Source organism: Scyliorhinus canicula, chromosome 12 (genome assembly GCF_902713615.1).
Source record: "Scyliorhinus canicula chromosome 12, sScyCan1.1, whole genome shotgun sequence".
In the NCBI taxonomy this organism is placed as follows: domain Eukaryota; kingdom Metazoa; phylum Chordata; class Chondrichthyes; order Carcharhiniformes; family Scyliorhinidae; genus Scyliorhinus; species Scyliorhinus canicula.
Genome location: NC_052157.1, coordinates 156968082 through 156993402, shown reverse-complemented (window position 1 = coordinate 156993402; position 25321 = coordinate 156968082). Strand labels below are relative to the sequence as shown.

Here is a 25321-nt window from a genome sequence, read left to right as displayed (position 1 = left end):
AAACCCAAAACATTTTTTAGTTCATACGGTACACTTCCCATCACTAAACATACCCGGCTGTCTGAATCGACTAGGCATCCTTCAGATGTAAGTTAAGACGATGACAATTCACAGACTGTTAAATTAAAACCATGCCCTCACCCATCATCTCAGCAATTGCAAAATATACAGCAGTGATCAGGAAAGGGAAGCCTGCTGATTCCACCCATGCCCCTTTCCAGCACCATACCAGAAACTAAAATAGACTATACCACACCCCAACCCAACACACAATCCAACCCCTCGCGTTATCTGTTTTGAAACTAGTTAACTCAGCATTTGCCTTTGTTCAAAACTGGGGGCTTCCCTCATACAAAGCTGTCGTACTGGACTATGCATTTGTTCAATAAGCCTCTGGGGAATAAGCCTCTCTATGCTTTTTCCTTCACCAAACTACAGTACAATCATTATCACATAAAAATATTACATTTTAAAAACTGTTTTTCTAAAATGTCCCAATTAAAATAAAACCATGCTGGGGTTTACAATTTCTCTTTGTATTTAAGCCAGCACTCCAACACCATATAATGATTCAAGATTAATAATCAAGGTCAATGGAAATTCTGCATTCTGAGCTTTCTACAGCATCCACTGAAATCTACAGTATCAGAATTTTGGAATGATACTTACTGTATCTGTCTGAGCATTAGAAATTCCCCAGGCAATTTTAAAAGGAAGAAAGAGCATTTGGAGTTGCCACACTGTCCCTTTCATCTCTGCAATGGGAACTCAAATCCAGCCCAGACTGCTCCAAAAGTCGCCTTGCAGTTTGAAATTGGGCGTAATTAGTCACGCTCAGATTGTACATAGGTCTGCAGCGAATTAAGCTGAGAGCATCCCTGAGTCAAGAGTTCTGAGGAACATTTTTTCCAGTTTTGATGATCCAATGGGAATTCAACTGTGAAACACAACTGCACAACAAAGTTGTAGGCATGTTATCGTTGATTCAATTACTTACTGACTCAATGACAACCCTCTCCTCCTGCGCTCAAGATAAAGCCACAGATAAATAAGGGAGCATCACTGAGGAAAGGCACCCACCTCTAGAAAACCAAACTGCAGTCCTGCTGGATCTGATCTGTCGGAGGGGAATTAAATGAATGAACCAAAAGAGCCAATATGCTTTCTACCCATATATAGCTCAAGGATGAAGCTATTCTTTCAGCCTCTGATTATGCGGAATTCACATGATCACTCTGTGGAAATAGTCCTCCTAGCTCTGAATGTAAACACCTGGCAACCCTGGCTTAACCGCGCATTTCACTTTCTGGAGCAAAAGAAACCTCTCAGATGCAGTGACCATGTCAGTTCTTTAATCTAAAATGTGGTAAGGAAAGGGAGAGAGAAAGCAAAATAGAGGAAAGGTGACAGATTAAGCTGCATGACAGTAAGGATCAGGGAATACTGTCCAGCATCAGTAGCAGGGAGAAATACCAGCTTAGTTCAATCAGCAAGGCACAAAACTGGAGTTTAAACTTTTTGAAACATCAACGCGATCCTTACCTTGCCATAACCACCTTTGCCCAGTACACGCAGAAGTTCAAAGCATTCTGGTCTGATCTTTTCTGGACCTCGATTCACATTATTTTCAGAGATTTCAAATTTTTCACAGTGCTCCATATCCCTGCACACCAGGAGAAAGTATCCATTGAAAATATAATAGTAATGTTCTTAAAGAATAATTCAGCGAAGTAAAGCAACTTTAAAGTATTACAAGAGGAGTGTTATGGGCCAGGGTTTAGAGAACCCCAAAGTGTATCATGGAGTTCACCTGACCCACAACTTTTACTAGATTGTGGTATGGGGAGCACACGGCCCACTCTACAGGTGTGGTACAGCAGAAATGTAAAAGTATTTTTTAAAGCAAAACAATGTTTATTCTATGAACTCAAGTTAACCTTTTTAAAATATACAGTGAATATTTTAGCAACCATTAATTCAAATACAACCCCCAAAGACTACAACACTAAGTAATCCTTTAAGCTTTCCTTTTAACATCTATACGACTTAAAACACCTTTCACCAGAAGCACATCAGGTTAAAGTCACTACTGTTATTAGTTTTAAATCACCAGGATCGATTTAGTCTTTAGATTACAGAGAGAGATTCATGCACCTTCTGGCTGTGACTGCAGCTACCCAGCTCTGAAAATGAAACTAAAACACACCCTGCAGCAAACAGCCGAAAACTAAAGTAAAAAGCTGACTGACAGCCCAGCTCCACCCACTCTGACTTCACTGCAGTAATAAACACCCATTTCTTAAAGGTACTCTCACATGACAGGAGGCAAATAAATAGGAGAAGAGTACTTTCAAAGTATTTTTTTTTTAAATTTAACAATCCATTTCAATTTCCCCTCTCTTACAGGTGATTACTGTAGGGTCCCAGGTTCGATTCCCGGCTTGGGTCACTGTCTGTGCGGAATCTGCACATTCTCCCCGTGTCTGCATGGGTTTCCTCTGGGTGCTCTGGTTTTCTCCCATAAATCCCGAAAGACGTGCTGTTAGGTGAATTGGACATTCTAAATTGTCCCTCCGTGTACCCAAACAGGCGCCGAGTGTGGCAACTAGGGGATTTTCACAGCAACTTCATTTCAGCATTAATGTAAGCCTACTTGTGACAACAATAAAGATTATTTTTAAAAAGACTATACCGCTGTACAATGTCTCTGGGGTCATCCCTGGTACCTCAACTAAATTCTTATGCGAGCTCTGTGAATGTTGCCAGTTTAATCCACCTGAGTTCAATCTGTCCAGCATACAATGTCAGCAAAATGCAATTTTTATCAGCAGCCGACAGAACAAGTAGTAAGAATTAATGCTGCTCCCCCTTCACCTGATTCTGAGGCCCAACTGCTGCCACACCTTAAGTCTACCAATAATGCCGGGCATTTGGGATAGGGGTAGATAGAATAGAGGGAAACATTCACAAGACACTCTCAGCTGTTAAATTTACTGGGGATATCAGTGTGCAAAGCTGTATTGCCTTACAATTTAAATTTTCCACTTTTTAATGCCCCTCCTCATGTCATGAAATATTTAAAAAAAACAAAATTCTAACTCACAGCTCAAAGGCAACGTCATGCTCCATGCAGTCACTGTATTGCACCTGGAAAACAGTATCAATTCATTAGTATAATGTAGTACAACATAGGTACTTCTCTGCATAATGTTGTATAGTTTATTGCCATTTACCAATATCAAAAATTAGTTTATTTCCACAGATCCCAAGAAATGTGTGCAAGGTAGAAGTAATCTTTCAGCAGTTGCACGGCTATTGCATTCTCCCTCCAAATCCTGATTTGGACCCTTTCCCCAATTTCTTTTTGATGTCCCTGTCTTTCCGATTTTACACAGTTCGGTTCTATGCAATCTTTGACCTACAGCGGGCTCTGGGCTTATAGGTACACAAATTGTTGAGGGTGGCAGGGCAGGTTGAGAAAGTTGTTAATAAGGCATACTGGATTGTGGGATTTCTAAAGAGAGACATGGAGTACAAAAGCAAGGGAGTTAAGGGGAATCTTCAGAAAACGCTGACTCAATTTCAACCGGCATACTATGTCCAATTCCGGGCACCACACATTAGGAAGGAAGAGAAGGTATGAGAGAGTCAGAAGAGGTCTACAGCACAGAAAAGACCCTTCGTCCAATCGCATCTGCACCAGTCAAAACCTATCACCTAACTATTCTAATATCGTTTTCAAGCACTTGGCCCATAGCCTTGTATGCCTTGGCACTGCACGTGCACATCTAAATATTTCTGAAATATTATGACAGTCTCTGCCTCCATCACCCTTTCAAGCAGTGTTCCAGATTCCCACCGCCCTCTGGATGAAAAAGATTTTCTTCACATCCCCTCTAAACCTCCTGCCCCTTACCTTAAATCTATGCCCCCTAATTCATTGATCCCTCCACCAAGGGGAAAGGCTTCTTGCTGTCTAATTTATCTATGCCTCATAATTTTATACACATCAATCATGTCCCCGTGAGTCTCTTCCGCTTCAAGGAAAACAACCCCAGACTATCCAATCCCTCTTCAAAGTGGGTGCAGGAAAGATTATTTGGTTCCAGGCAGGGGGGGAACTGTTCTCCTTAAAGAGATGGTTGAGAGGAGGTATACAGGTATTCAAAATCATGAGGCGACAAGTCAGCGTACATAAGAGGAAACCACTCTCACTGGCAGAGGAGTCAAGAGCTAGAGGGTACTTATTTATGGTCAACAGAAAAAGCACCAAAGGTGACATGAAAGAAAGCGTTGACTCCCATTCTGTGATTTCTAAATTTAGCAATTCATCGCTCATGTGCCGATTATATTTTCGCGGGTATCTACTCTTTTACTCTGGATATTTTTGGTTTCCATGTTTCAGACTATCCTTATAGGTTAACTTTATCTACGTTAATTCTCATTGAGCCCAGGAAATGAACAAACTCAGTACAATTTAGTTACTGGTTTGTTCTTGCATTTTCATACAATGTGCTTAGCTCTTCAGAAGGCAGAAAACATTACACTAGAATTTTATTGGCAAGCAACCACATTTTATAACAGTTAAACTTAGCTAACACGCACCAACAGATTCAAAAACAGCTTCTCCCCCACTGTTACCAGATTTCTAAACGACCCTCTTATGGACTGATTTCATCTCTTCACACATCTTCTCTACTGAGTAGTTCTTACACTCTTGTATACTTCACCCGATGCTGTGTCAATCTATTTACGTTGTGTATTTTATGTTTGCCCCATGTATTTTCTTTTAATAGAACATAGAACAGTACAGCACAGAACAGGCCCTTCAGCCCTCGATGTTGTGCCGAGCTTTGCCCGAAACCAAGATCAAGCCATCCCACTCCCTGTCATTGTGGTGTGCGCCGTGTGCCTATCCAATAACCACTTGAAAGTTCCTAAAGTGTCCGACTCCACTATCACAGCAGGCAGTACATTCCACACCCCAACCACTCTCCAAGTAAAGAACCTACCTCAGACATCCCTCCTATATCTCCCACCCTGAACCTTATAGTTATGCCCCCTTGTAACAGCTACATTATCAGTCTGAACTATACGCAGAACAATACTTTTCACTGTACTTCGGTACACGGGACAATAAACAAATCCAATCCAACTTAGCTGATACCTTATGTAAGAAATAGTAAACACTGCTTTGATAAATTACAATAACATTCTTAAATACCAGTTATTTTCCCTTTTCATCCACCATTTAGAGAAGCTAACCATCCAATCCTTTTGGGAGGTTGAGGAGAGAAAGGAGGTGAAGAGGGGTTTAAGTAGACAATTCCAGAATATGCTGCCTTGGCAACTGCAAGCAAGCAATAATAGGGTGGAGGTCGATGAGCAAAAGTCCATCAGAAAAGAGTTTGGGCCCAGCTGGAATTTGGGGATAAGGATCTATAGAGTTGGAATGGATACAAGTGATGTCATGGAGATATTTAACAAGCATATTAGGGGAATTGGAAACAATATGGGTCAGCAAGGACAATAGTACCAGAAAACAACATTTTGTAACAGATAGTGCACAGTTTGATAAATGTAGGAATTTCAGATGTATTGTACTATATGTATTTGGTGCCGTACAAGTTAAAAACCAGGTTTGGTGTGTGTGACTGCGCAGTCACGGTTTTAAAGACCCTGGTTTGAAAGGCAGCAAGCTTTTTGGAGACAGAGGTGCAGTTGAATCATCATAAAAGTTGGGCTGGTGGAATTTTGTTTATATAAAGAAGGTTCCCTGGGGAGTAGATACCTAGAGATATTATGTTTAGCTCAGTAAAATTGTATAGTTAATGGGAGGAACCAGAGGCTGAAGCAGTCAGGTGCTAAGTTTTCAGGTTCTGAATTCAGTTAAAGATTTGACTATGCACAGACCAGCAGCAGCTGCTCTCAAAGGAGTGACTTTTGATCTGTCTGTGAACAGGAGCAGTTTCTCTCAAAACAAAGTCAGAAAGTTCAAGATTTGCCTGTGAACAGGCCAGGAGCAGTTTCTCTCTTTTTTAAATTTTCCAATTAAGGGGAAATTTAGCATACCCAATCCACCTACCCTGCACATCTTTGGGTTGTGGGGGGTGAGACCCACACAGACACAGGAAGAATGTGCAAATGCCACACAGACAGCAACCCGGGGCTGGGAATGAACCCGGGTCCACGGCGCCGAGAGGCAGCAGTGCGCCACCATGCCACCCAGGAGTACTTTCTCAAAGGCTGGCAGATTAAACCTTACACAGACAGGCAAGAATCTGCAAGCTGTTTCCTAACCAAATTTCTCTCTCTCCAAACAGTCTTTTAAAATTAACCTCTATTAAGCAAATATTTCTGGGTCTTTAAAAGTGGATTTTGACCCAAGATGGGTGTTGTTTGAGTGGAGATAAACACAGCAGTTAGGAGCTATTGTTTCATTGTATTGTTAAGCATTGTTCAATGAGCAATTGTAAATTGTTTGCTTGTATGAAGTTATAGTTTTATTTTAATCCTGTGTTAGTAATAAAGTTTGTTATAATATACCATATCCCCATTTGTGTATGGAATCGCTCCTGGAGCGAGGTACCCTTTCCTCAGTCTTATAAATTAAATGATAAAATTGAGGTTTCTGTCAAGTATCCTCGAAACAGTGAAGCACGGTCACGCAGTGTGTTAGCCATGCTGCCTCGCAGCACCGCAGTCCCTTTGGGTCACTGTCCGTGTGGAGTTTGCATATTCTCCCTGTGTTTGCGCGGGTTTAGCCCCCACAACCCAAAGATGTGCAGGCTAGGTGGATTGGCACACTAAATTGCCCCTTAATTGAAAAAAATTAATTGGGTACTCTAAATTTATTTTTTTAAAGTATCCTCAAAACTGTTGGGGTCTAGTCCGGGATTGCAATAACAGGCTGTTGAATTTTGGATCAACCAATGTTTAGAGTGTGCAGGAAGTGGCTGATCACAATGCATCACTAGAATTTCCCTGAACATTCTCTCATCCTCTTTTGAAGGTGTTTGTTTATGCTGGGATGCAATTCAAGAGGGAGCATTAATATTCCTGCACTTCAGTGAAGTGACTATTCTTCCTACATCAGCTTAGTGAGTACTGGGCAGCCTATGTTCTATATCCAGGCCTAATACCGCAAATGTGATTTTCATATCGCTGAGACACACATAATGTATTGTTAAGCAGTTATTGCTGTAATAAAAAAAATCACTGTGCATATAACAAATTGAACAGTGTGTATATTCATGGAAATGATTAGCGCCTTAGTTACAGCCCCCCAACCATATGCAGTTCTATAGGAATAGCGACAAATGTTCAACAGCGAAAGCACTAATGCAGAGTCTCATAAGATTTATTTTCTCATCATGTCATTAATTACAAAGTAACAAGCCTATTAATTATTTTGCAGCTAACAGATTTTGAATCATCCCACAGCCCATAAATTTCAGATGTTATGAAATATAATTTACAACCTTGAACAAGTTAAGTATGACTGCCTGGAAATACACGGATGCAAATAGATAAACAAACAAGAGGAGTCACCCAGAAACCATGTAAAAAGCTGTAGCACTTTTTTTGCTCTTCCTGATATTGCCATTTTTCTTCATCATAGGATTGATTCCTTTTCATAGGGTATGAATTTGGACCATTCTTGGTTTGGGGCAGGTACTTATCCTGGCCATGGTTCACCAATGGCGCTGTACGAGTTATTAATTTTCTACCCATTCATTTTGGCTCAACCCAGCTTGTTGCTTTAGACTGCGTAGGAGATTTTCCAATTGACACCGTACCCCAGTTTTGGGAAAAACCTTTCATCCAAGTTGATACATTAACAGATATTTAAAATTTTGATTGCCACTCCAATCACTATTCTACATGATTTGTCTGAAATGGGTCCTGCCGATATTCCAGCAGAACTAAGTACTAAGACTTGTGCTCCAACTCTTGCTACATCCCTAGCCAAGATGTTCTAGTACAGCTACAACACTGGCATTTACCCCTGCAATGTGAAAAATCGTCCTATACACAAAAAGGACAAATCCAACATGGACAATTACTGTCCTAGTCTCCTCTCAATCATCAGTAAAATTATAGAAGGGATCATTAACTGTGTTGTCAAATAGTACTTACTTACCTATTCACTGACATGGGTTTTGCCAGGGTAACTCAGCTCCTGGCCTCATTACAGCATAGATTCAAATACGGACAAAACAATTGAACTCTGGAGGTGATGTAAGAGTGACCGCCCTCAACACTAAGGCAGGATTTGATAGAGTATGGTATCAAGGAGCCAAAGCAAAACTGGAGTCAATGGGAATCAGGTGGAAACCTCTCTGCTGGTTGGAATCGTATCTAGCACAAAGGAAGATGGTTGTGGTTGTTGGAGGTCAATCATCTCAGCTCTAACACATCACTGCAAGAGTTCCTCAGGGTAATGTCCCAGATCCAACCATCTTCTGCTGCTTCATCAATGATCTTCCTTACATCACAAGGTCAGAAAGGGGGATGTTTGAACAGCACTGTGGTGCAGTAGCTAGCACAGCTGCCTCACACTGTCGAGGTCCCAGCATCGATCCCAGCTCTGGGTCACCGTCCGTGTGGAGTTTGCACATTCTCCCCATATTTACGTGGTTTTCGCCCCCACAACCCAAAGATCTGCAGGGTAGGTGGATGGGGTAAGATCTCCACCTACTGCTGTACCCTATTCTCAGGGTAGGTGGGTGGGGTGGATGTAGGTGGTAGGTGGAGTAACTCATCTGCAGACTCCCCAAGGCACATGTCAGGAATGCGGTGGAATATTCTTTCGTTAACTCCAATAACACTCAAAGCCATCAAGGACAAAAGAGCACATTTGTTTGGCACTCCTCCCACAGGCATTCACTCCCTCCACCACCAACACCCAGCGGCAGAAATGTGAACCAAGACTCCTCAGGCACCACCTTTCAAACCCACGACCGCTACCACAGAAGTATAGAATTCCTACAGTGCTGAAGGCAGCCATTCGTCCCATCGAGTCTGAACCGATCCTCTGAAAGAGCACTCTAACTAGGTCTACTCCCTCACCCTATCGTTGTAACCCCATCCAACCTGCACCTCTTTGGACACCGAGGGGAAATTTTATAATGGCCAATCCGCCTAACCTGCACATCTTTAGTTTAGACTGTGGGCGGAAACTGGAGCACCTGGAGGTAACCCACGCAATCACGGGGAGAATGTGCAAACTCCACAGTCACCCAAGGCTAGACTGAACCTAGGTCCCTGGTGCTGTGATGCAGCAGTGTTAACCACGGTGCCGACCAGAGGGGACATAATTGCAAAACCCCTCCCTTGTTTGATTTGCCAAAGCAATCTCATCATCAGTTAGGAATGCTTTGTACCTGCAACAATAAACCCGCCTCTTTCACGAACTGTCTCTACTGTATATTGAATTTCTTCTGTTAACTGACGTGCTTTTATCTGACAATTTCTTCATGTTTTCTTCCACTTCCTGAGTCGTGGCCTTTTCCTTCTCTTCCAGCCTTGTTGTCAGCGCAAGTTTCTCATTGCTCAGAAACTGCTGCATTCCATCGAATCACCCCATCTACAAGGAGAAGGGCAGCAGATACATGGGAACAACACCACTTACAAAATTCCAATCCAAGACGCACACCATCCTGATTTAGAAATAAATCACCATCCTTTCACTTTCACCGGGTCAAAATCCTGGAATACTCTACCGAACAGCACTGTGGCTGCACATACGCCACATGGATTGCAACGGTTCAAAAAGGCAAGCCCATCATCACCTTCTGATGGGCAATTAGGGTGGGCAATAAATGCTGGTCTAGCCAGCGATTCCCTCAGCCCATGAAGGAATCTGAAAAAAATCCTTCTGGATTGCTGCCTTATTTAAAAACCCCAAGAAGCAACAGTATGAAAAAAACACTTCCAGTAATAAGATAGTCAATTGTATAAACATACTTGTACAACATAGGATTTGCTGATGTTACCTACGGATGTCAAACGCACAGAAATGCTGCCAAGATTTCTCTGGCACCTCACTATATAAAACAATACTGAATTTAGTTCCAAGATTAGTCAACGCTGTCTGTTTGTACTGTTATTGTTCTCGGGTCACAAGATTTGCGATAACTGGTTAATTCATTTGCATGGATTTCTGGGGGTTTTGCCATCGTTACATGGATTGCACACCCTTTTAAGATTTTCCAAAAGCCAGTTGCCTCAGTCGCAGCAAATGACATAACTGAGGGGCAAAATGTTTTTCTTCCTGTCAGTGCCAAGATAAGTAAAGATAGGACAATCAGAGCAAGCACTTAAAATTCCCTACTGATGTCTCTCTCTTTAATCCCCTCAAGATAATATAGATCCATTCCTGCAAGATGCCCTCTTGGACCTCACACTTTGTCGCCATTTCACGTGCGAATCTAGACAGGATAGTGAAATATCAGCCAGAAGTCCTGCTCTTTGCACGTTGGCCCCTGAATGAATGACAGGTAACTACAGATGGATTGAAATGCTGTCCTTTGTCAGGTGTGGCTCAGTTGGTAGAACACTCGCTTCAGATTCAGAATGTGGGCAGCACAAGTGATTAGCACGGTGGCTTCACAGCACCAGGGTCCAGGTTCGATTCCCTGCTGGGTCACTGTCTGTGTGGAGTCTGCACGTTCTCCCCGTCTCTGCGTGGGTTTCCTCCGGATGCTCCGGTTTCCTCCCACAGTCCAAAGAAATGCAGGTTAGGTGAACTGGCCATGATAAATTGCCCTTCGTGACCAAAAAAGATTAGATGGGGTTAGGGTGGAAGTGAGGGCTTAAGTGGGTCGGTGCAGACTCGATGGGCCAAATGGCCTCCTTCTGCACTGTATGTTCTATGTCTAAGTAAATGTTGCATGTTCCAGACCCACTCCAGGACTGGAGCACAAAAATCCAGGGTGACACTCCATCGCAGTCCAATGAGACACCTGTGCCCTTTTGACACAGACATTTCCATGGTACCATTTTGAAGAATGGGGGGAGGATGCCTTGACAATATTTATCCATTAATCAACATCTCCAAAATGGATAATCTGGAGCTTCCTGTACGCAAATTGCCTGCTGTTTTTCCTACATTACAACAGTGACTACACTCCAAAGCACTTCATCGGCTGAAAACCATTTCGACATGCATCCTACTTGTGAAAGTCATTATAGAAATGTTCTGATTTCTTTTTCTTTTAAATACTCACCACCTTTGCACCGTCGCCGTATTGAGAGGCAAAGCACTTTGTCTCTCTTCACAGTGTTCAATGCGCTCAACCACACCATTACTCCACAGTCCCCCCTTCAGTGTTACACATTTTTGGCACAGCCCTCACTTGATTCAATTCCTATCTGCTACAGCACAACACCGTTGCTACAACATCTTCTTGTCAGTTAGTAACAATGTTCCATTCCCTTCTTTTCTTCACCAGTATGTGACTGTGCAGTATCTTCAAAATATATGTGCCAATAGTTACCTTTAATACACCTTCATCAACTCTGATTCAGTAATTGGCACTGTTGCTGCACAACGTCATGATGAGTCAGAACTTCCTGCAGCTCAATGTTGGTATGTTTGATGTAAAGCTGTGCTAGAATCGCCATGCTATTGCTTCTACCTCCAATTCAGTAACCTTTTCTGACCACCTGCTCAGATTTAACAACTTCAGTGTCCCATTTAACCCTAACAGAACTTCAGTTTTCCAACTGGTCCATCATAACTCCCAACACCCAGCTCCATCAAGTATTCAACTCCAACCAACCAACCAACCCCCCCCCCCCCCCCCCCCCCAATTACAAAACATCCATCACCTCAACCCAACTTTTCTAATGCCATCCCAAACTCCACCTTGGAGAAAGTCCATCATCCAGAACTTCATTTGCTTACCTTCCAGCCCACATTAATCTCACTCATTTATCAACCATATTCTTACTTGTCCGCTTTGACCCCATATAATTCTGCTCCACTAATTCACTTTATTTCTATTCTGTCATATGTGGCAGTGTTCAACCACCTTATTTTTTCACACAGGAATTCTCTCCATAAACCCTTCCACATTAATCTTTATCCACATCCAAATACCTGAAAATCCTTACTTGTGACACCCATTTGTAAAATGCACTGATATTTAACTACATTGAAGGAGCTACACAGCCAGGCTAATTGTCAAAGGTTCATTTTGATAGCCACTAAAAGGGACTAAATATGAGCAAACATCTGAGAGTATTAACAGAATGAAGCAAGATGGGACATATCCCAATGCTGGTTTTAAGGAAGATACATTTTCTTCTAAATATACATTTTAACGTGCTTGGAGCTTTAAGCCAATCTCATATCTGCATCTAGGACAAGGGTCACTGATTAAATAATAGTTAAGCAAGTTGCATTCCATTATTACATGTGATTCTAGGAATTTTACCAATGTTTTCAGAATTGCATTCTTAAATCCTGTCTCATTTACCCAAAAAATAAAGACATTGAATGCGAGCCAAAATCAGCTCAGACTGCAGTAATCTCTGGTGTCTCTACTCCTTGCTGATATGCAGGCAAATTCTGCCTGATGAGAGATTATCTTCACCATGGCACACCATCTTAAACTCTGCAGAAGCACTATTTTACTTTGCTGCACAAAAAGTTAATCTGTACTAAGAAACCATTGATAATTCTTTACAATTCAAAACAGTATTTAGACTGGTCAGGGACCCTGTTCAAAGATTCCAACCTCCTTCTATGTTAACAGTCTAACAAGATCAAAGTAATAAAAACAAGTTCCTTTTATTCTCACAACAATGTTAAATTTATTTTATTAAAATAGTCAAAAATAAATGTACCCTTAGCTACAAAATGACAATACTTTAATACCGTTACTATATATAACTTTCACTTCCCCTTCATCTGTTGGCTCCCTTCTCATCACAGTATCAGCTAACTTTAAATTTCCATTTCCTTTTAGCAAATAAACAAACATTTAAAAAGATATTGAGTAAATCACAATTACTCATAACCTATGTACTAATTCTCAGCTATGTCAGCCAGCAAAGGAACTCATACTCACTGAACTAATTACAAGGTTATGATGGTGTCCTTCTTCCTGACATTTTGACCAGAATGAAAGATTTTCCCCTCCAACTTAATGTTTGCAAACCAGAATAATACTCTTGCATTCACTATCTGCTCACACCTTAACTTCTCTAAATTCCCACGGGCAGCATGTGGCGCAGAGGATAAAACTGGGACTGCGGCGGAGGACCCAGGTTCGAATCCCGGCCCTGGGTCACTGTCCATGTGGAGTTTGCACATTCTCCCATGTCTGCGTGGGTTTCACCCCCACAACCCAAAGACATGCAGCTTAGGTGGATTGGTCTTGCTAAATTGCCCCTTAATTGGAAAACAAAATAATTGGGTACACTAAAATTTAAGAAAAAAATTCTCTAATTTCCCTGACTTCCACCTCAGCTAGGTACGGAAGAATGAATTTGTTTCAGTAATGATCGACCTTGAACTGAGTTGCTTGCTTTTTCAATCTTTCCCAGCCATGGGTCCCTGCAAAGTTCCCTCTGCTCCTCCAGCAACTCCTTTACTTTTCATCAGTTAATCCCGCCCCCCCCCCCCCCCCCCCCCCCACACTCCATCATTGGTAGCTGTCCCTTCAATCTCCAAGACCTGGTTTAGCTCAGTGGGCTAGAAAGCTGGTTTGTGATGCAGAACAAGGCCAGCAGCATGGGTTCAATTCCCGTACCAACTGAGAATTCTGAATTCTCCCTCCGTGTACCAGTATGTTGCGACTAGGGGCTTTTCACAATAACTTCATTGCGGTGTTACTGTAAGTCTACTTGTGACAATAAAAGGTTATTATACTATTATCATGCCTTTGAAATTCCATCCCCAAATCCCCCCCACCCAAGAACTTTTTCCTTCAACCAAGCTCTTGGGCCCCTGTCCCTCCCACATATTTTTCAGATCTTAGTGATGTGTCGGATTTGTTTCCTAGCGCCATACAAGCAGCTTTAGAATGGGGTGGCACTGTGGGACAGTGGTTAGCACTGATGCCTCACGGCACCGAGGACCCAGACTGTCCATGTGGAGTTTGCACATTCTCCCCGGGTCTGCGTGGGTCTCACCCAAAGATGTGCAGTTAAGCTGGTTTGGACACACCCCTTAATTGGAAAAATAAAACAAAAGCGTCACAATATTTTTTCATGCAAGAGCTACAGAAATACAAGTTGTTAAATTGACCCAGTCTTGCAGTTGGAGGGTTATAATTGGCCCTTGCACCCTTGGTAAGAAAGAAAATGATTACCCATCTAGGGCTTCCCAGCACCAGAAAGGTACATAGGTTGGCTTTAGTGATGATAAAATTGGAATTGACTGCAATGCCTGTTAACATTCAAGCTCAAAGCTCACATATGATGAATCGCCTCTTGGGTGGTGAGGTGCTAGCACCAGTGAAAATGGTTTCTCAATAATAATTAGCACCTTGTGACGGGGTGGATAATTATCCAAAACATAGTGATGCATCACTCTTATGTCATAAGCAAAGTGGCTACAATTCTATCTATGGAGGCAATCATGTTCCACAGGACCGAGAATAAAGATTGGCCACTTAAACACAGGGAAGGCATGGGTAGCATGGCTGCGCAACAGTTAGCACTGCTGTCTCACAGCGCCAGGGACCCGGGTTCAATCCCGGCCCTGGATCACTGCCGTGTGGAGTTTGCACATACTCCCCATGTCTGCATGGGTTTCACCCCCACAGCCCCAAAAAATGTGCAAGGCAGGTGAATTGGCTACGCTAAATTGTCCCTCAAGTTGAAAAATAATCTGGTACTCTCTTTTTTTTTTAAACACAGGGAAGACAGTTGGGGTTGAGTGAACAGATCATCTGCCTTTAACTTGGAAAAGTTGCTCAATACAGCTTAGAAATATTTAATACCCAGGATTTAATTTAACTTCTGTTACTTGCTTAAGAGGACACCTCAATGATTCGGCAGCACAAGAAACTTAAAGATGGGCCTCCATAATAGTCAATTATTATTGTTGGACATCCCCCACACCCCCAAAAAAAATAATCAACGAACGTATCCAGCAAATGGCTGAACCATACAGAGAGTTGCAGGTTTAGACCGCATGGCTGGCTGATGCTACAAATGATCTCTCTACCCTAAAGTAAAAGCTTGAAATCTGTAGTTAAAATGCTACAACTGTGCTTGGGATCGAAGATAGGAAAAAATAAATCAACAATGGTGACTCTATAGTTACTTCCTGGAAACATGTGTTAAAAATGGACATGGCAATATTCTATAAACACCACCACCGAGGGTCACATATGTATTTCTATTTAGGAGGTACCAAAAGGCAAACGGCACTAATGAATCCCTGCTTAGGTACAGTTACAATAGCTCTGGCAAAGGAGGGGATCAGAAGAGAGAACACTAACGGGCAATATTTGAAGGGAAAAATATAAAATTGTCATTACCATAATTATTAGAAATTATAAGTTGAAATTTTAAGTCACTGATGCAATCTTTTTCACAGGTAACTTACATTAATTCTTAAGCATTTAAATTAGCAATGATTGTAGATTATTGTATTGCATGCAATGAATGGCCTACAACTTTGAAAATATGCATAAAATAACATTTCCCATACTTCGATGCTGAAGAGGTTGACTCAACAAGTTTGATCAAAACCACGATAATTTTGCTACTTACATACTGCCCTACATATGCAGGTTGCAAACTGCATCCAATGATGTACGCCATCTTTGGGGCAAGAACAATTTATCAGTTACAACTAACTGCCTTCCAATAACTCAGGGAAATTTAACCACTCACCATGCTTTTGCTTCGACTGGATGCTGCCTAAAGATGGGACAGGGTGGAGTCAATCACACAAATGCCTGAACCATTCAAAAGATTCTTCACCTCTCTACATTTTGCAGTTCATTTATGATAAATAGGGAAGCAGTCTTTTTGTTTTGAACAATGAAGTTGACAATATGCACAAAGTATCATATTCCATGGCTTATCACAATCTATATTTACATTCAAAACTCAAGATTTCCCTGTGTGGCTGACTTCAGCTTCCTCTAGCTGAAATTGTGATACTTCATCCTCCTGATTTTTGATGTGGTGCAGTATTCACTTTAATGGTTTTCAAAGTTATAAGATCAAACTTACATGAGGGAAGTCCAGCAGACTTGCAGACAATACCAATGAGCTTAAAAGGTAATTAATGCTTTTCAAGAGACAGGTGACAGAGAGTTATAAGGTAGGTAGTTGGGGTGAAGATCCATTTGTGCTTGTTGAGCCTAAACTATAACCACATTCTAATTGCTCAAACAAGAACAAAATACAGTACTACAAATCTAGAAATCTGAAATAAAAACAGAATGTGTTGGAAATACTCAGCAGATCTGGCAGCATCTGTGGAGAGGTCTGAAAGGTTAATGCTTTCTCTCGCCACCCAAGTATTTCCAGCATTTTCTGTTTTTTATTTTTATTTTTTATAAATTTAGAGTACCCAATTCTTTTTTTCGAATTAAGGGGCAATTTAGCGTGGCCAATCCACCTAGCTTGCACATCTTTTTGGGTTGTGGGGGCGAAACCCACGCAAACATGCGGCGAGTGTGCAAACTCCACATGGACAGCTGGGATCGAACCTGGGACCTCGGTGCCGTGAGGCAGTAGGGCTAACCCACTGCGCCACCGTGCTGCCCTTGTTTTTTTATTTCTAATTGCCCAGGTCACCATTGAAAAATTGGTGCAACACCAAGGCACTTACTGCTTCAGAAATCAACTTCAGTAGAAGAAAGCCTGCTCGATAAAGCATCCTGCCGTGTATTTGACAAGAACGTCCTGGCAAAGATAATACTCTCCCGCATCTATTCACCTCCCTCATAAAAGTGCTAATAAATGATCCAACACATCAACGTATAAGAGTTCAAAACTTCAAACACGTATCAAACCCATCCCACAATGCAGTATTTGAATCCCAAATCAGAAGCGTTTCCAACTGTCTAGTCATTGAGTGGCTACACTTTTATCAGGTTTCTTCCCTGCCATTTTGAAGATAGATTCTGCACACCTAAACAATTTAATGGCAATTTACTGCGTTTTGCAGTAGATTGCGCTTTATTAAAAAGCCACTTAACATTATGAAGGACTGTTTTGCAAAGCTGCCATGCATCATGGCCTTGCACATCAGTTTTTCCTAAAGCTTAAAAAAAACACCCAATAATGTGAATGCAGACTGTCTAAAAGTAGGTGTGTTCAATTGTTTGATATAAATGTTTTTGTGTTTGTTTCAGCTTGGGATATATCTCCACAAGAAAAATTAATTTGAATGTGGAACCAGTTGCAACATCACTTTGGTCTGACCGGGACGTCCACTACGGCCCCCATCAGCAAAAAACCACGTTCACCCCGTGACAAGGGACACTGGTGGAAACACATGGACAAGCTCCAGCGGCCGAAAGAGAATGGGCTAAGATACAACCAAATCAAAAACATCCTCTGCAAGGAGACGACGGTGTCCCTCCAGATACCAGGATACTCATTATTGGACTGACTCCTGACCGCGCGCGAACTAGGAGGCGGGAACTGTGCAGACATGTATGGACGACTACGGGAGGAAGTACACTCACCCCTGGACGAGACAAGGAGAAAGGGGAAGAGCAGCTAGGCAGGGAGATAGGGGGAGGATTTTGGATCATCGAAGCACCGCACAGGGAAAACTTTACCTCCACATGTGCAGGGTTAAGCCGAACGCAGTTAAAGGTGGGGCGCAGGCACCTAACCAGGGCAAGAATGAGCAGACAGGTTCTTCCCAGATGTAGAGGACAAGTATTAACAGTGCTAGGGAGGCCCAGCTAACCACGTCCACATGTTCTGGTCTTGCCCCAGACTTGTCAGGTACTGGTTGTCCTTCTTTGAGGCCACGTCCAGGGTTGTGAAGGTTGAGCCGTGCCCTATAGTGGCGGTCTTCGGGGTATCAAACAGTCAGAGTTATGCTTGGGGAAGCAGCGGCTGCCCTAGCCTCCCTGATGACCCGCCGGAGACTCCTGCTCGGCTGTCAATCGGCAGCGGCACCCAAAGCTGCAGACTGTCTGTCTGACCTGGCAGAATTTCTCAAACCAGAAAAAATAAAATATATCATCAGAGGAAGGTTTGCATAGCAGGTGAAGGCTGTTCGCCAACATGTTCCAAAACCGGTTCGTAAGCAGCGCCAATAAGTTATGGGGAGGGGGACGGAAGCAACAACAACCCCCCCTGCGCTGCACGGCGATAACGGCCGACTACTGTGTACAATAATTGAAACCACGGTTGAGCTGTAATGATTTTGCATTGTTGTGCAACTCTGATATAAAATGTGAAAAGTCCAATACAAATAGAACATACAGTGCAGAAGGCAGCCATTCGGCCCACTGAGTGTGGACCGATCCACTTGGAAGGCCTCACTTCCACCCTACCCCTGTAACCCAATAACCCCTCCGAACCTTTTTGGTCACTGAGGGCAATTTATCTCAGCCAATCCACCTAACCGGTACATCTTTGGACTGTGGGAGGAAACCGGAGCACCCGGAAGAAACCCACGCAGACACGGTGAGAACATGCAGGCTTAAAAAAGAAAAATAATTTTCAGGCAGCTGTCAATGGAATGTACCAGTCCTAACAGAGGAAGCAGAAAGACTCCTACACCCAACATTAGCAATAATCTGAACAGCCACTTGCATAAACAACTGCCTAACAGAATTCATACAGCACAGTGGGCAGGTATTCGATTCCTCAGTGTGTAATCTACCCAGTCAGTGCAATTCTCCTCACTTTTCCCCGAAACCCTGCATATTCCTCCATTTCAAACAACCATCTAATTCCCTTTTGAATGTCTTGATTGAACTGCACTCCACCACACTCAGGCAGATCATTCCAGACCCTAACCACCCACTGTGCAAAAATGTCCTCTCTTGTATAGTTTTTGACCTCTTTTGCCAATTACTTGTTCTCAATCCATTCACAAGGGCGAACAGTTTCTTTCTATCTACTCTTGTCCAAGTCCTTCAAGATTTTTAATACCTCCATCAGATCTCCCCTCAGCCCTGTTTTCTCCAAGAAAAACAGTCCTGACTTCTCCATTTTATCTTCATGACTGATGTTCCTCACCCCGGGATCATTCTCAGGTATCTCAAGATGATTTTCATAGGCTTCTCTTGTGCTTTGCCACATCACCACAATTCTGACCAGTTAACTTATTCTGTGAAGTCATTACTACGTCATACCAGAGATTGAAATGCATTCTGTCACCAAACTGCTCTAAACAAACTGTGGCAGCAGCGTAGTGGCATATTCACTGGACTGGTAATCCAGAAACCCAGGGTCATGCACTGGGAATCCAGGTTCGTTTCCCACCATGGCAGATGGTGAAATTTCAATTCAATATAATGGCAACCATTAAACCATTGTCGTAAAAACCCATCTGGTTCGACTTTTAATTCCAGATTTTGTTATTGAATTCAAATATCACCATCTGCAGTGGCAGGATTTGAACCTGGGCCCCAAAGCCTTACTCTGGGTCGCTGGTTTACTAGTCCAGTGAGAATGCCACTATGTCACCACCTTCCCCAAATTGAACAGTATCTTTCAAAAGGCATTTGGATATAAACTTGCTAAAGAACAAAACTGCAGGGCTATTTGGAAAAATCAAGATTGTAGGTGCAAATAGTTCTTTAAAAAGAGCCAGCACAGGTACAGTGGGCTGAATGGCTTCTTTCTGCGCCGTATCATTCTATGGTCAGGATGGCCAAGTGGTCTAAGGCGCTAAACTCAACGTGTGTCCTTCATTGCCCTTGAAGATCTGATGATTGGGGGCCGGTTTAGCTCACTTGGCTACACTGCTGGTTTGAGAGCAGAACAAGGCCAGCAGCGCGGGTTCAATTCTCGTACCAGCTGAGGTTACTCATGAAGGCCCCACCTTCTCCAACATTGCTCCTGGTACCCAATAGTTCCAATCTTAAATGTTTAAATTTAAATCCTTCTGTTTAAATAATGTGGAGACTTGCTCTTCACTACAGGATTTTCTTCAGCCCTACAATCCTATCCTCTGAATTTGCCATTCCTCTACTCTGGCATTCTATGCATGGCCCTTCCCTTATGTTCCATCATTATTACCCATGCCTACACTCATCTAGGCTCCACATAAATACCCTCCCAAACCCAAAGGAACTTTTCTTTGATAAAGCAATTGATCAATTCTACCCATCCACCACTTTAGACATGCGCCCTTCCACCAACAGAACATGGCTACAAGAATACCATCTGCAAGGAGTGCTGCATCTCCCAAGTCACCTAGAAGAACAAGGGCAGCAGGTACATGGGAACACCACTACCTCAAATGCCGTCCTGACATGGAAATTTATTGCGCTTCCTTCATCGCTGTTTGCAAAGTCCTGGAACTCCTACGGAGCACCACACACAATACAACCAATCAAGAAAGCAGCTCATCACAGCTCAAGGATAATTAGGGATAGACAATAAATGCTGCACTTGCCAGTGACACTCACATCCCACGAATAAAAGCAAATCTCCTTTTTTGCCTTAACATCTGATTACGCCTCTGTGAAATGCCTTGGGACATTAAGTGTTCCCTAGGTAAGAGGGAAAGACACAAAGGAGTAGGATGTTTCATTTTGATTCGTGGATTTTACGGCATCAGAGAGGAGAGAGGTCACCTTCAGTATCACTGACATCAACAAGTACACTATACAATGCATTTCATTTTGACAGCAATCTCGACTAGTCATAGAGGTGTATGAAGGATGCAATTTCTTCAGAAGTCCAAATAGCGATTTTAAAGCTAACAGCCAAACCTGGAGTACATACATAAATTTCCTGGATGCCCCAAAAGACTCCATTAACCTTCATTGGCCCTTTTGCAGTAATTGGATGGAAGTTGCAGTAGTTTATTACTCAAATGTCACTAAGCTGAGAACAAGGTCGCTCTCACACAAATAATGGTAAGAATTAAGACATGCGCCCAGAGAACTACACAAACCTGTACGTTAAGAGGATGCAAAACTATATCTTCAGTAAACGTGACATCATTAAAGATTAGAACTTTCAGATGTCTCTAGCATGTACTGTAAAATATCCATAGTTGGGTATAATATTCATTAGTGTTCCACAGAAAGTGACTTGTTACATTTCAGAGGGCTGCACGGTGGCGCAGTAGTCGATGACCTAGGTTCGATCCCGGCCCCGGGTCACTGTCCGTGTGGAGTTTGCACATTCTCCCTGTGAGTCTCACCCCCACAACCCTAAAAGATGTGCAGGATAGGTGGATTGGCCACACTAAATTGCCACTTCATTGGGGGAAAAAAAGAATTGGGTACTCTAAATTTACATTTTAAAATATTATTACATTTCAGCATACATTCCCATTACAAATAAACATTTGCTGTTTCAGGTGGTGAAAAACTAAACCTGGCAGCACTGCGGCGCAGTGGGTTAGCCTTGCTGCCTCACGGCGCAGAGGTCCCAGGTTCGATCCCGGCTCTGGGTCACTGTCCATGTGGAGTTTGCACATTCTCCCCGTGTTTGCATGGGTTTTGCCCCCACAACCCAAAGATATGCAGGCTAGGTGGATTGGCCATGCTAAATTGCCCCTTAATTGGAAAAAATGAATTGGGTACTCTAAATTTATTAAAACAAACTAAATTATCTGCAAAATGTCATGTGGACAATAACAGCAAATGCTTGCCCTTGATCAAATTTCACTGCCAAATCAAAATCTAGCTTGAGAAATTTTCGCTATGCAACAATTGCAACTTTGCACGGAAACAAATGCACAGCTTTGCAGAAAACGATCCTAAAACGAGAAGTAAAATTCCTTGGACTTTGTAAGGAAACTGAATTCCCTTATTCGGTCACTAAACCAATTGCTTCTTGTACTATGTGAGCAGCAGACTTGCAGGGAGAGTGGTTTTAAAACATGAAAGTTCTGTCTTCAATGTCTTCTGGCAAAATCCAATGACTGCAACTCTGCCAGACTACATTTTAACGAACCAACAGAAGGTGTGCAAGAACAGTCAAGGGCAACGGACTGTTCATTTACTTCTCCTTCGAAAGCATTTCTGCACTGTATCAATTCTGTGATTTGGCACCCACTCAGTGCCTTGAAACAGTGCAACTGGAATTAAGAACTCAACGTACAAGGGATCACAGGCACTTTTCATATCTGTCAAAGCAAAAACAGCAAAATTTGTGGACATTTGGGCAGCGCGGTGGTGCTGTGGTTAGCACTCCTGCCTCACGGCACCGAGCTCTCAGGTTCGATCCCGGCTCCCACTCCCTGTGGAGTTTGCACATTCTCCCCGTGTTTGCATGGGTTTCGCCCCCACAACTCAAAGCTGTGCAGGGTAGGGGGCGGCATGTGGCACAATGGTTAGCATTGCTGCTTACAGCGCTGAGGACCCGGGTTCGAATCCCGGCCCTGGGTCACTGTCCGTGTGGAGTTTGTACATTCTGCCCATGTCTGCGTGGGTTTCACCCCCACAACTCAGGTTAGGTGGATTGGCCATGCTAAATTGCCCCTTAATTGGAAAAAAAATAATTGGGTACACTAAATTTTTTTTTTAATGTGCAGGGTAGATGGATTGGTCACACTAAATTGCCCCTTAATTGGGAAAAATAAATTTATCAAAAAAATTTGTGGACATTTTAGAGCTGCAGTCACACAGTATGTGATTGAATCGTAAGATGCAAGAAAGAAGATTCACAAGAATGGTTCCAGGGATGAGAGACTTCAGTCATGTGGATAGATTGGAAAAGTTGTTCTCCATCAGGAAGGCTCAGAGGAGATGAATAATAGAAGCGTTCAGAAGCATGAGACGGTTTGGAGAAACTGCTCCTATTGCAGAAGAGTTGAGAACTAGAGGGCACCGACTTAAGGTGAAGGGCAAAAGATGAAGGGCTTTTCACAGTACCTTCATTGCAATGCAAGCCTACTTGTGACAATAAAGATTATTATTATTAAAAGAACCAGAGACGACATGAGGACGACCATTGTTAACAAGTGGTCAAGATCTGGAATGCGCTGCCTGAATTGTGGTGGAGAAAGTTTTTCAAAAAGAATTGAATAATTACCCAACGAGAAAACATTTGCAGAGTGAAGGGCAAAAGGGTGGAGAACGAGGCTAGCCAGATTCCCCTTGCAGAAAGCCAACATGGACATGAAAGGCCGAATGACCTCCTATGATGGGCAGCATGGTAGCATAGTGGTTAGCACTGTTGCTTCACAGCTCCAGGGTCCCAGGTTCTATTCCCGGCTTGGATCACTGTCTGTGGGGAGTCTGCACGTTATCCCCATGTCTGTGTGGCTTTCCTCCCAAAGATGTGCAGGTTAGGTGGATTGGCCATGCTAAAGTTGCCTCTTAGTGTCCAAAAAGGTGGGGTGGGATTACGGGGATAGGGTGGTGTGGGCTTGGGTAGGGTGCTCTTTCCAAGGTGCAGACTCGATGGGCCGAATGGCCTCCTTCTGCACTGTAAGTTCTATGATTTCATAAGTCACACTGGAGTCACCACAGTGCTCATCTTTCTCCAGCCCAAATTCCTTGTCACATGACAAGTCAAGTAAACATGAGCATCACAAAACGTTATCCACCAGATAAAACTTACAATGGAATTGGAGGATTGTGTAAAATCACAGGACTGGCTCAATCATCCTGCGGTCAGACCCAACGAATTGAGCTTAGAGGCGGCGGCGGCAGGAGTGGATGCACTAATCAGAATTAGTACTTTCTACTCCTCATGAGCAGCCCATTGGGGTCCAGCATGTTTAAAATCTTTTGTTACCAAACATAAAACAACCGTGTTCCGGTTATTACTCACGCGTGGCGGGGCAGCAAGCTGGCTAAGTGAGCTGGAGGGCCGCGGTGTAATTTTAAACGGCAGCCTAAATACTGGGGGGGGGGGGGGGGGGGATATGCAATCATTGCAAAGAGGTTCCTGCGGTAAGGATTTTCTAAATGTTGGGAGAGGGCAAGGATCTCGCGAACGATGACACTTTTGGCCAGTTCGGGACCAAACCTGCACAGCTGTTGGACCCAGAAGCGGGCGGGAGGGCCGGTTGTGAATTTATCTCCCTGCTGCAGGAATGTTATGTACATTTTGAGTGTTTTTTTTTAAATTGCATTTAACAAGGTGCAAATCTGCTGCTGGGTTGTTGTTGCTCTCGGCAGGGTCTCTCTCTCTCTCTCTGTGTCCGGGTTGCAGCCGCCTGCACCTGTCTCTCTGGGCTGGGCTGGGCCGCCGCCTCCCTCGAGCTCCAGGAGCTGCCACGAGCGCACAGAGCGCGCGCGCCAGCCGGCCGCCGCCGCCTCACACCCCACCTGCCGCTTCGGCCACCGGACCACGCTGCCGGCTCCTGCTGCAACGGGTAGGCCCACAACCCCGCCGCCACTCGGCCCTTTCACCCTCGCCGGGCCACTCGGGCAAAGGGGGGGGGGGGGGGGGGGGGGGAAGAGGAAGTGGCCCTCAGCTCGGCTTGACTTCACCCCCGGGCGGGGCCTAGCCCGACAGGCCTCGCCTTCACCTCAGGCGGGCAGCCCCACTTCTTTCTCTCGCCGCCGCCGCGACAATTTTTTTCACCCTCCTTTACCTCATCCAGCTCCTCGTCCGAGCCGCCTTCGTCCTGCTGGTACTCGGGGTCCAGATCGATGTCGAACACCCCGGCCATGTCTCTCGGCTCCCGCGTGCGTCGCTCTCCACCTCGCGCTTCCCTGGCCCGCCCGGCTTCGCTCCTCATGGGTTCCACTCGCCCACCATCACTGCCACCGCTGACGACGGCGACGCCCGCACGTGCGCGGCCTCGCCACGGGGGCGCGCCCGCCGCCCCCATTTCCTCCGCCCCGCTCCACGCACGCACACGTGGGCGCGCAAAGCGTCGCGCGCGACGTCCCTGCTGGGGGCGGCGATACAGGAGAAGCCCTTCAGAACCGACAGGGGGCGGCAGGGAGCCACTCCAGCCAGTTTATTTTTATTTTTTTATATATATTCAGAGTACCCAATTATTTTTTTTAGCATGGCTAATACACCGACCCTGCACATCTTCGGGTTGTGGGGGTGAAACCCACGCAGACACGAGGAGAATTTGCAAACTCCACACGGACAGTGACCCAGGGCCGGGTTTCGAACCCGGGTCCTCTGCGCCGCAGTCCCATTGCTAATAGGGGCTGGTTTAGCACACTGGGCTTAATCGCTGGCTTTTAAAGCAGACCAAGGCAGGTCAGCAGCATGGCTCAAT

At 43.9% G+C, this 25321-nt stretch overlaps 1 protein-coding gene across 1 annotated transcript in view; it reads right to left on the bottom strand.

Moving 5' to 3' along the window:
- Positions 1 to 24877, bottom strand: part of LOC119975115 (ribosomal protein S6 kinase beta-1-like) — a 79224-nt gene extending 54347 nt beyond the window's left edge. Inside the window, exons 1-3 of the mRNA XM_038814660.1 lie at positions 24677 to 24877; positions 3104 to 3147; positions 1543 to 1663 (exon numbers count right to left, since the gene is read on the bottom strand). Of these exons, the coding sequence (XP_038670588.1) occupies positions 1543 to 1663; positions 3104 to 3147; positions 24677 to 24823 (312 nt within the window). The 5' untranslated portion in view covers positions 24824 to 24877. The remainder of the gene's footprint in view (positions 1 to 1542; positions 1664 to 3103; positions 3148 to 24676) is intronic.
- Positions 24878 to 25321: the final 444 nt, after the last annotated feature.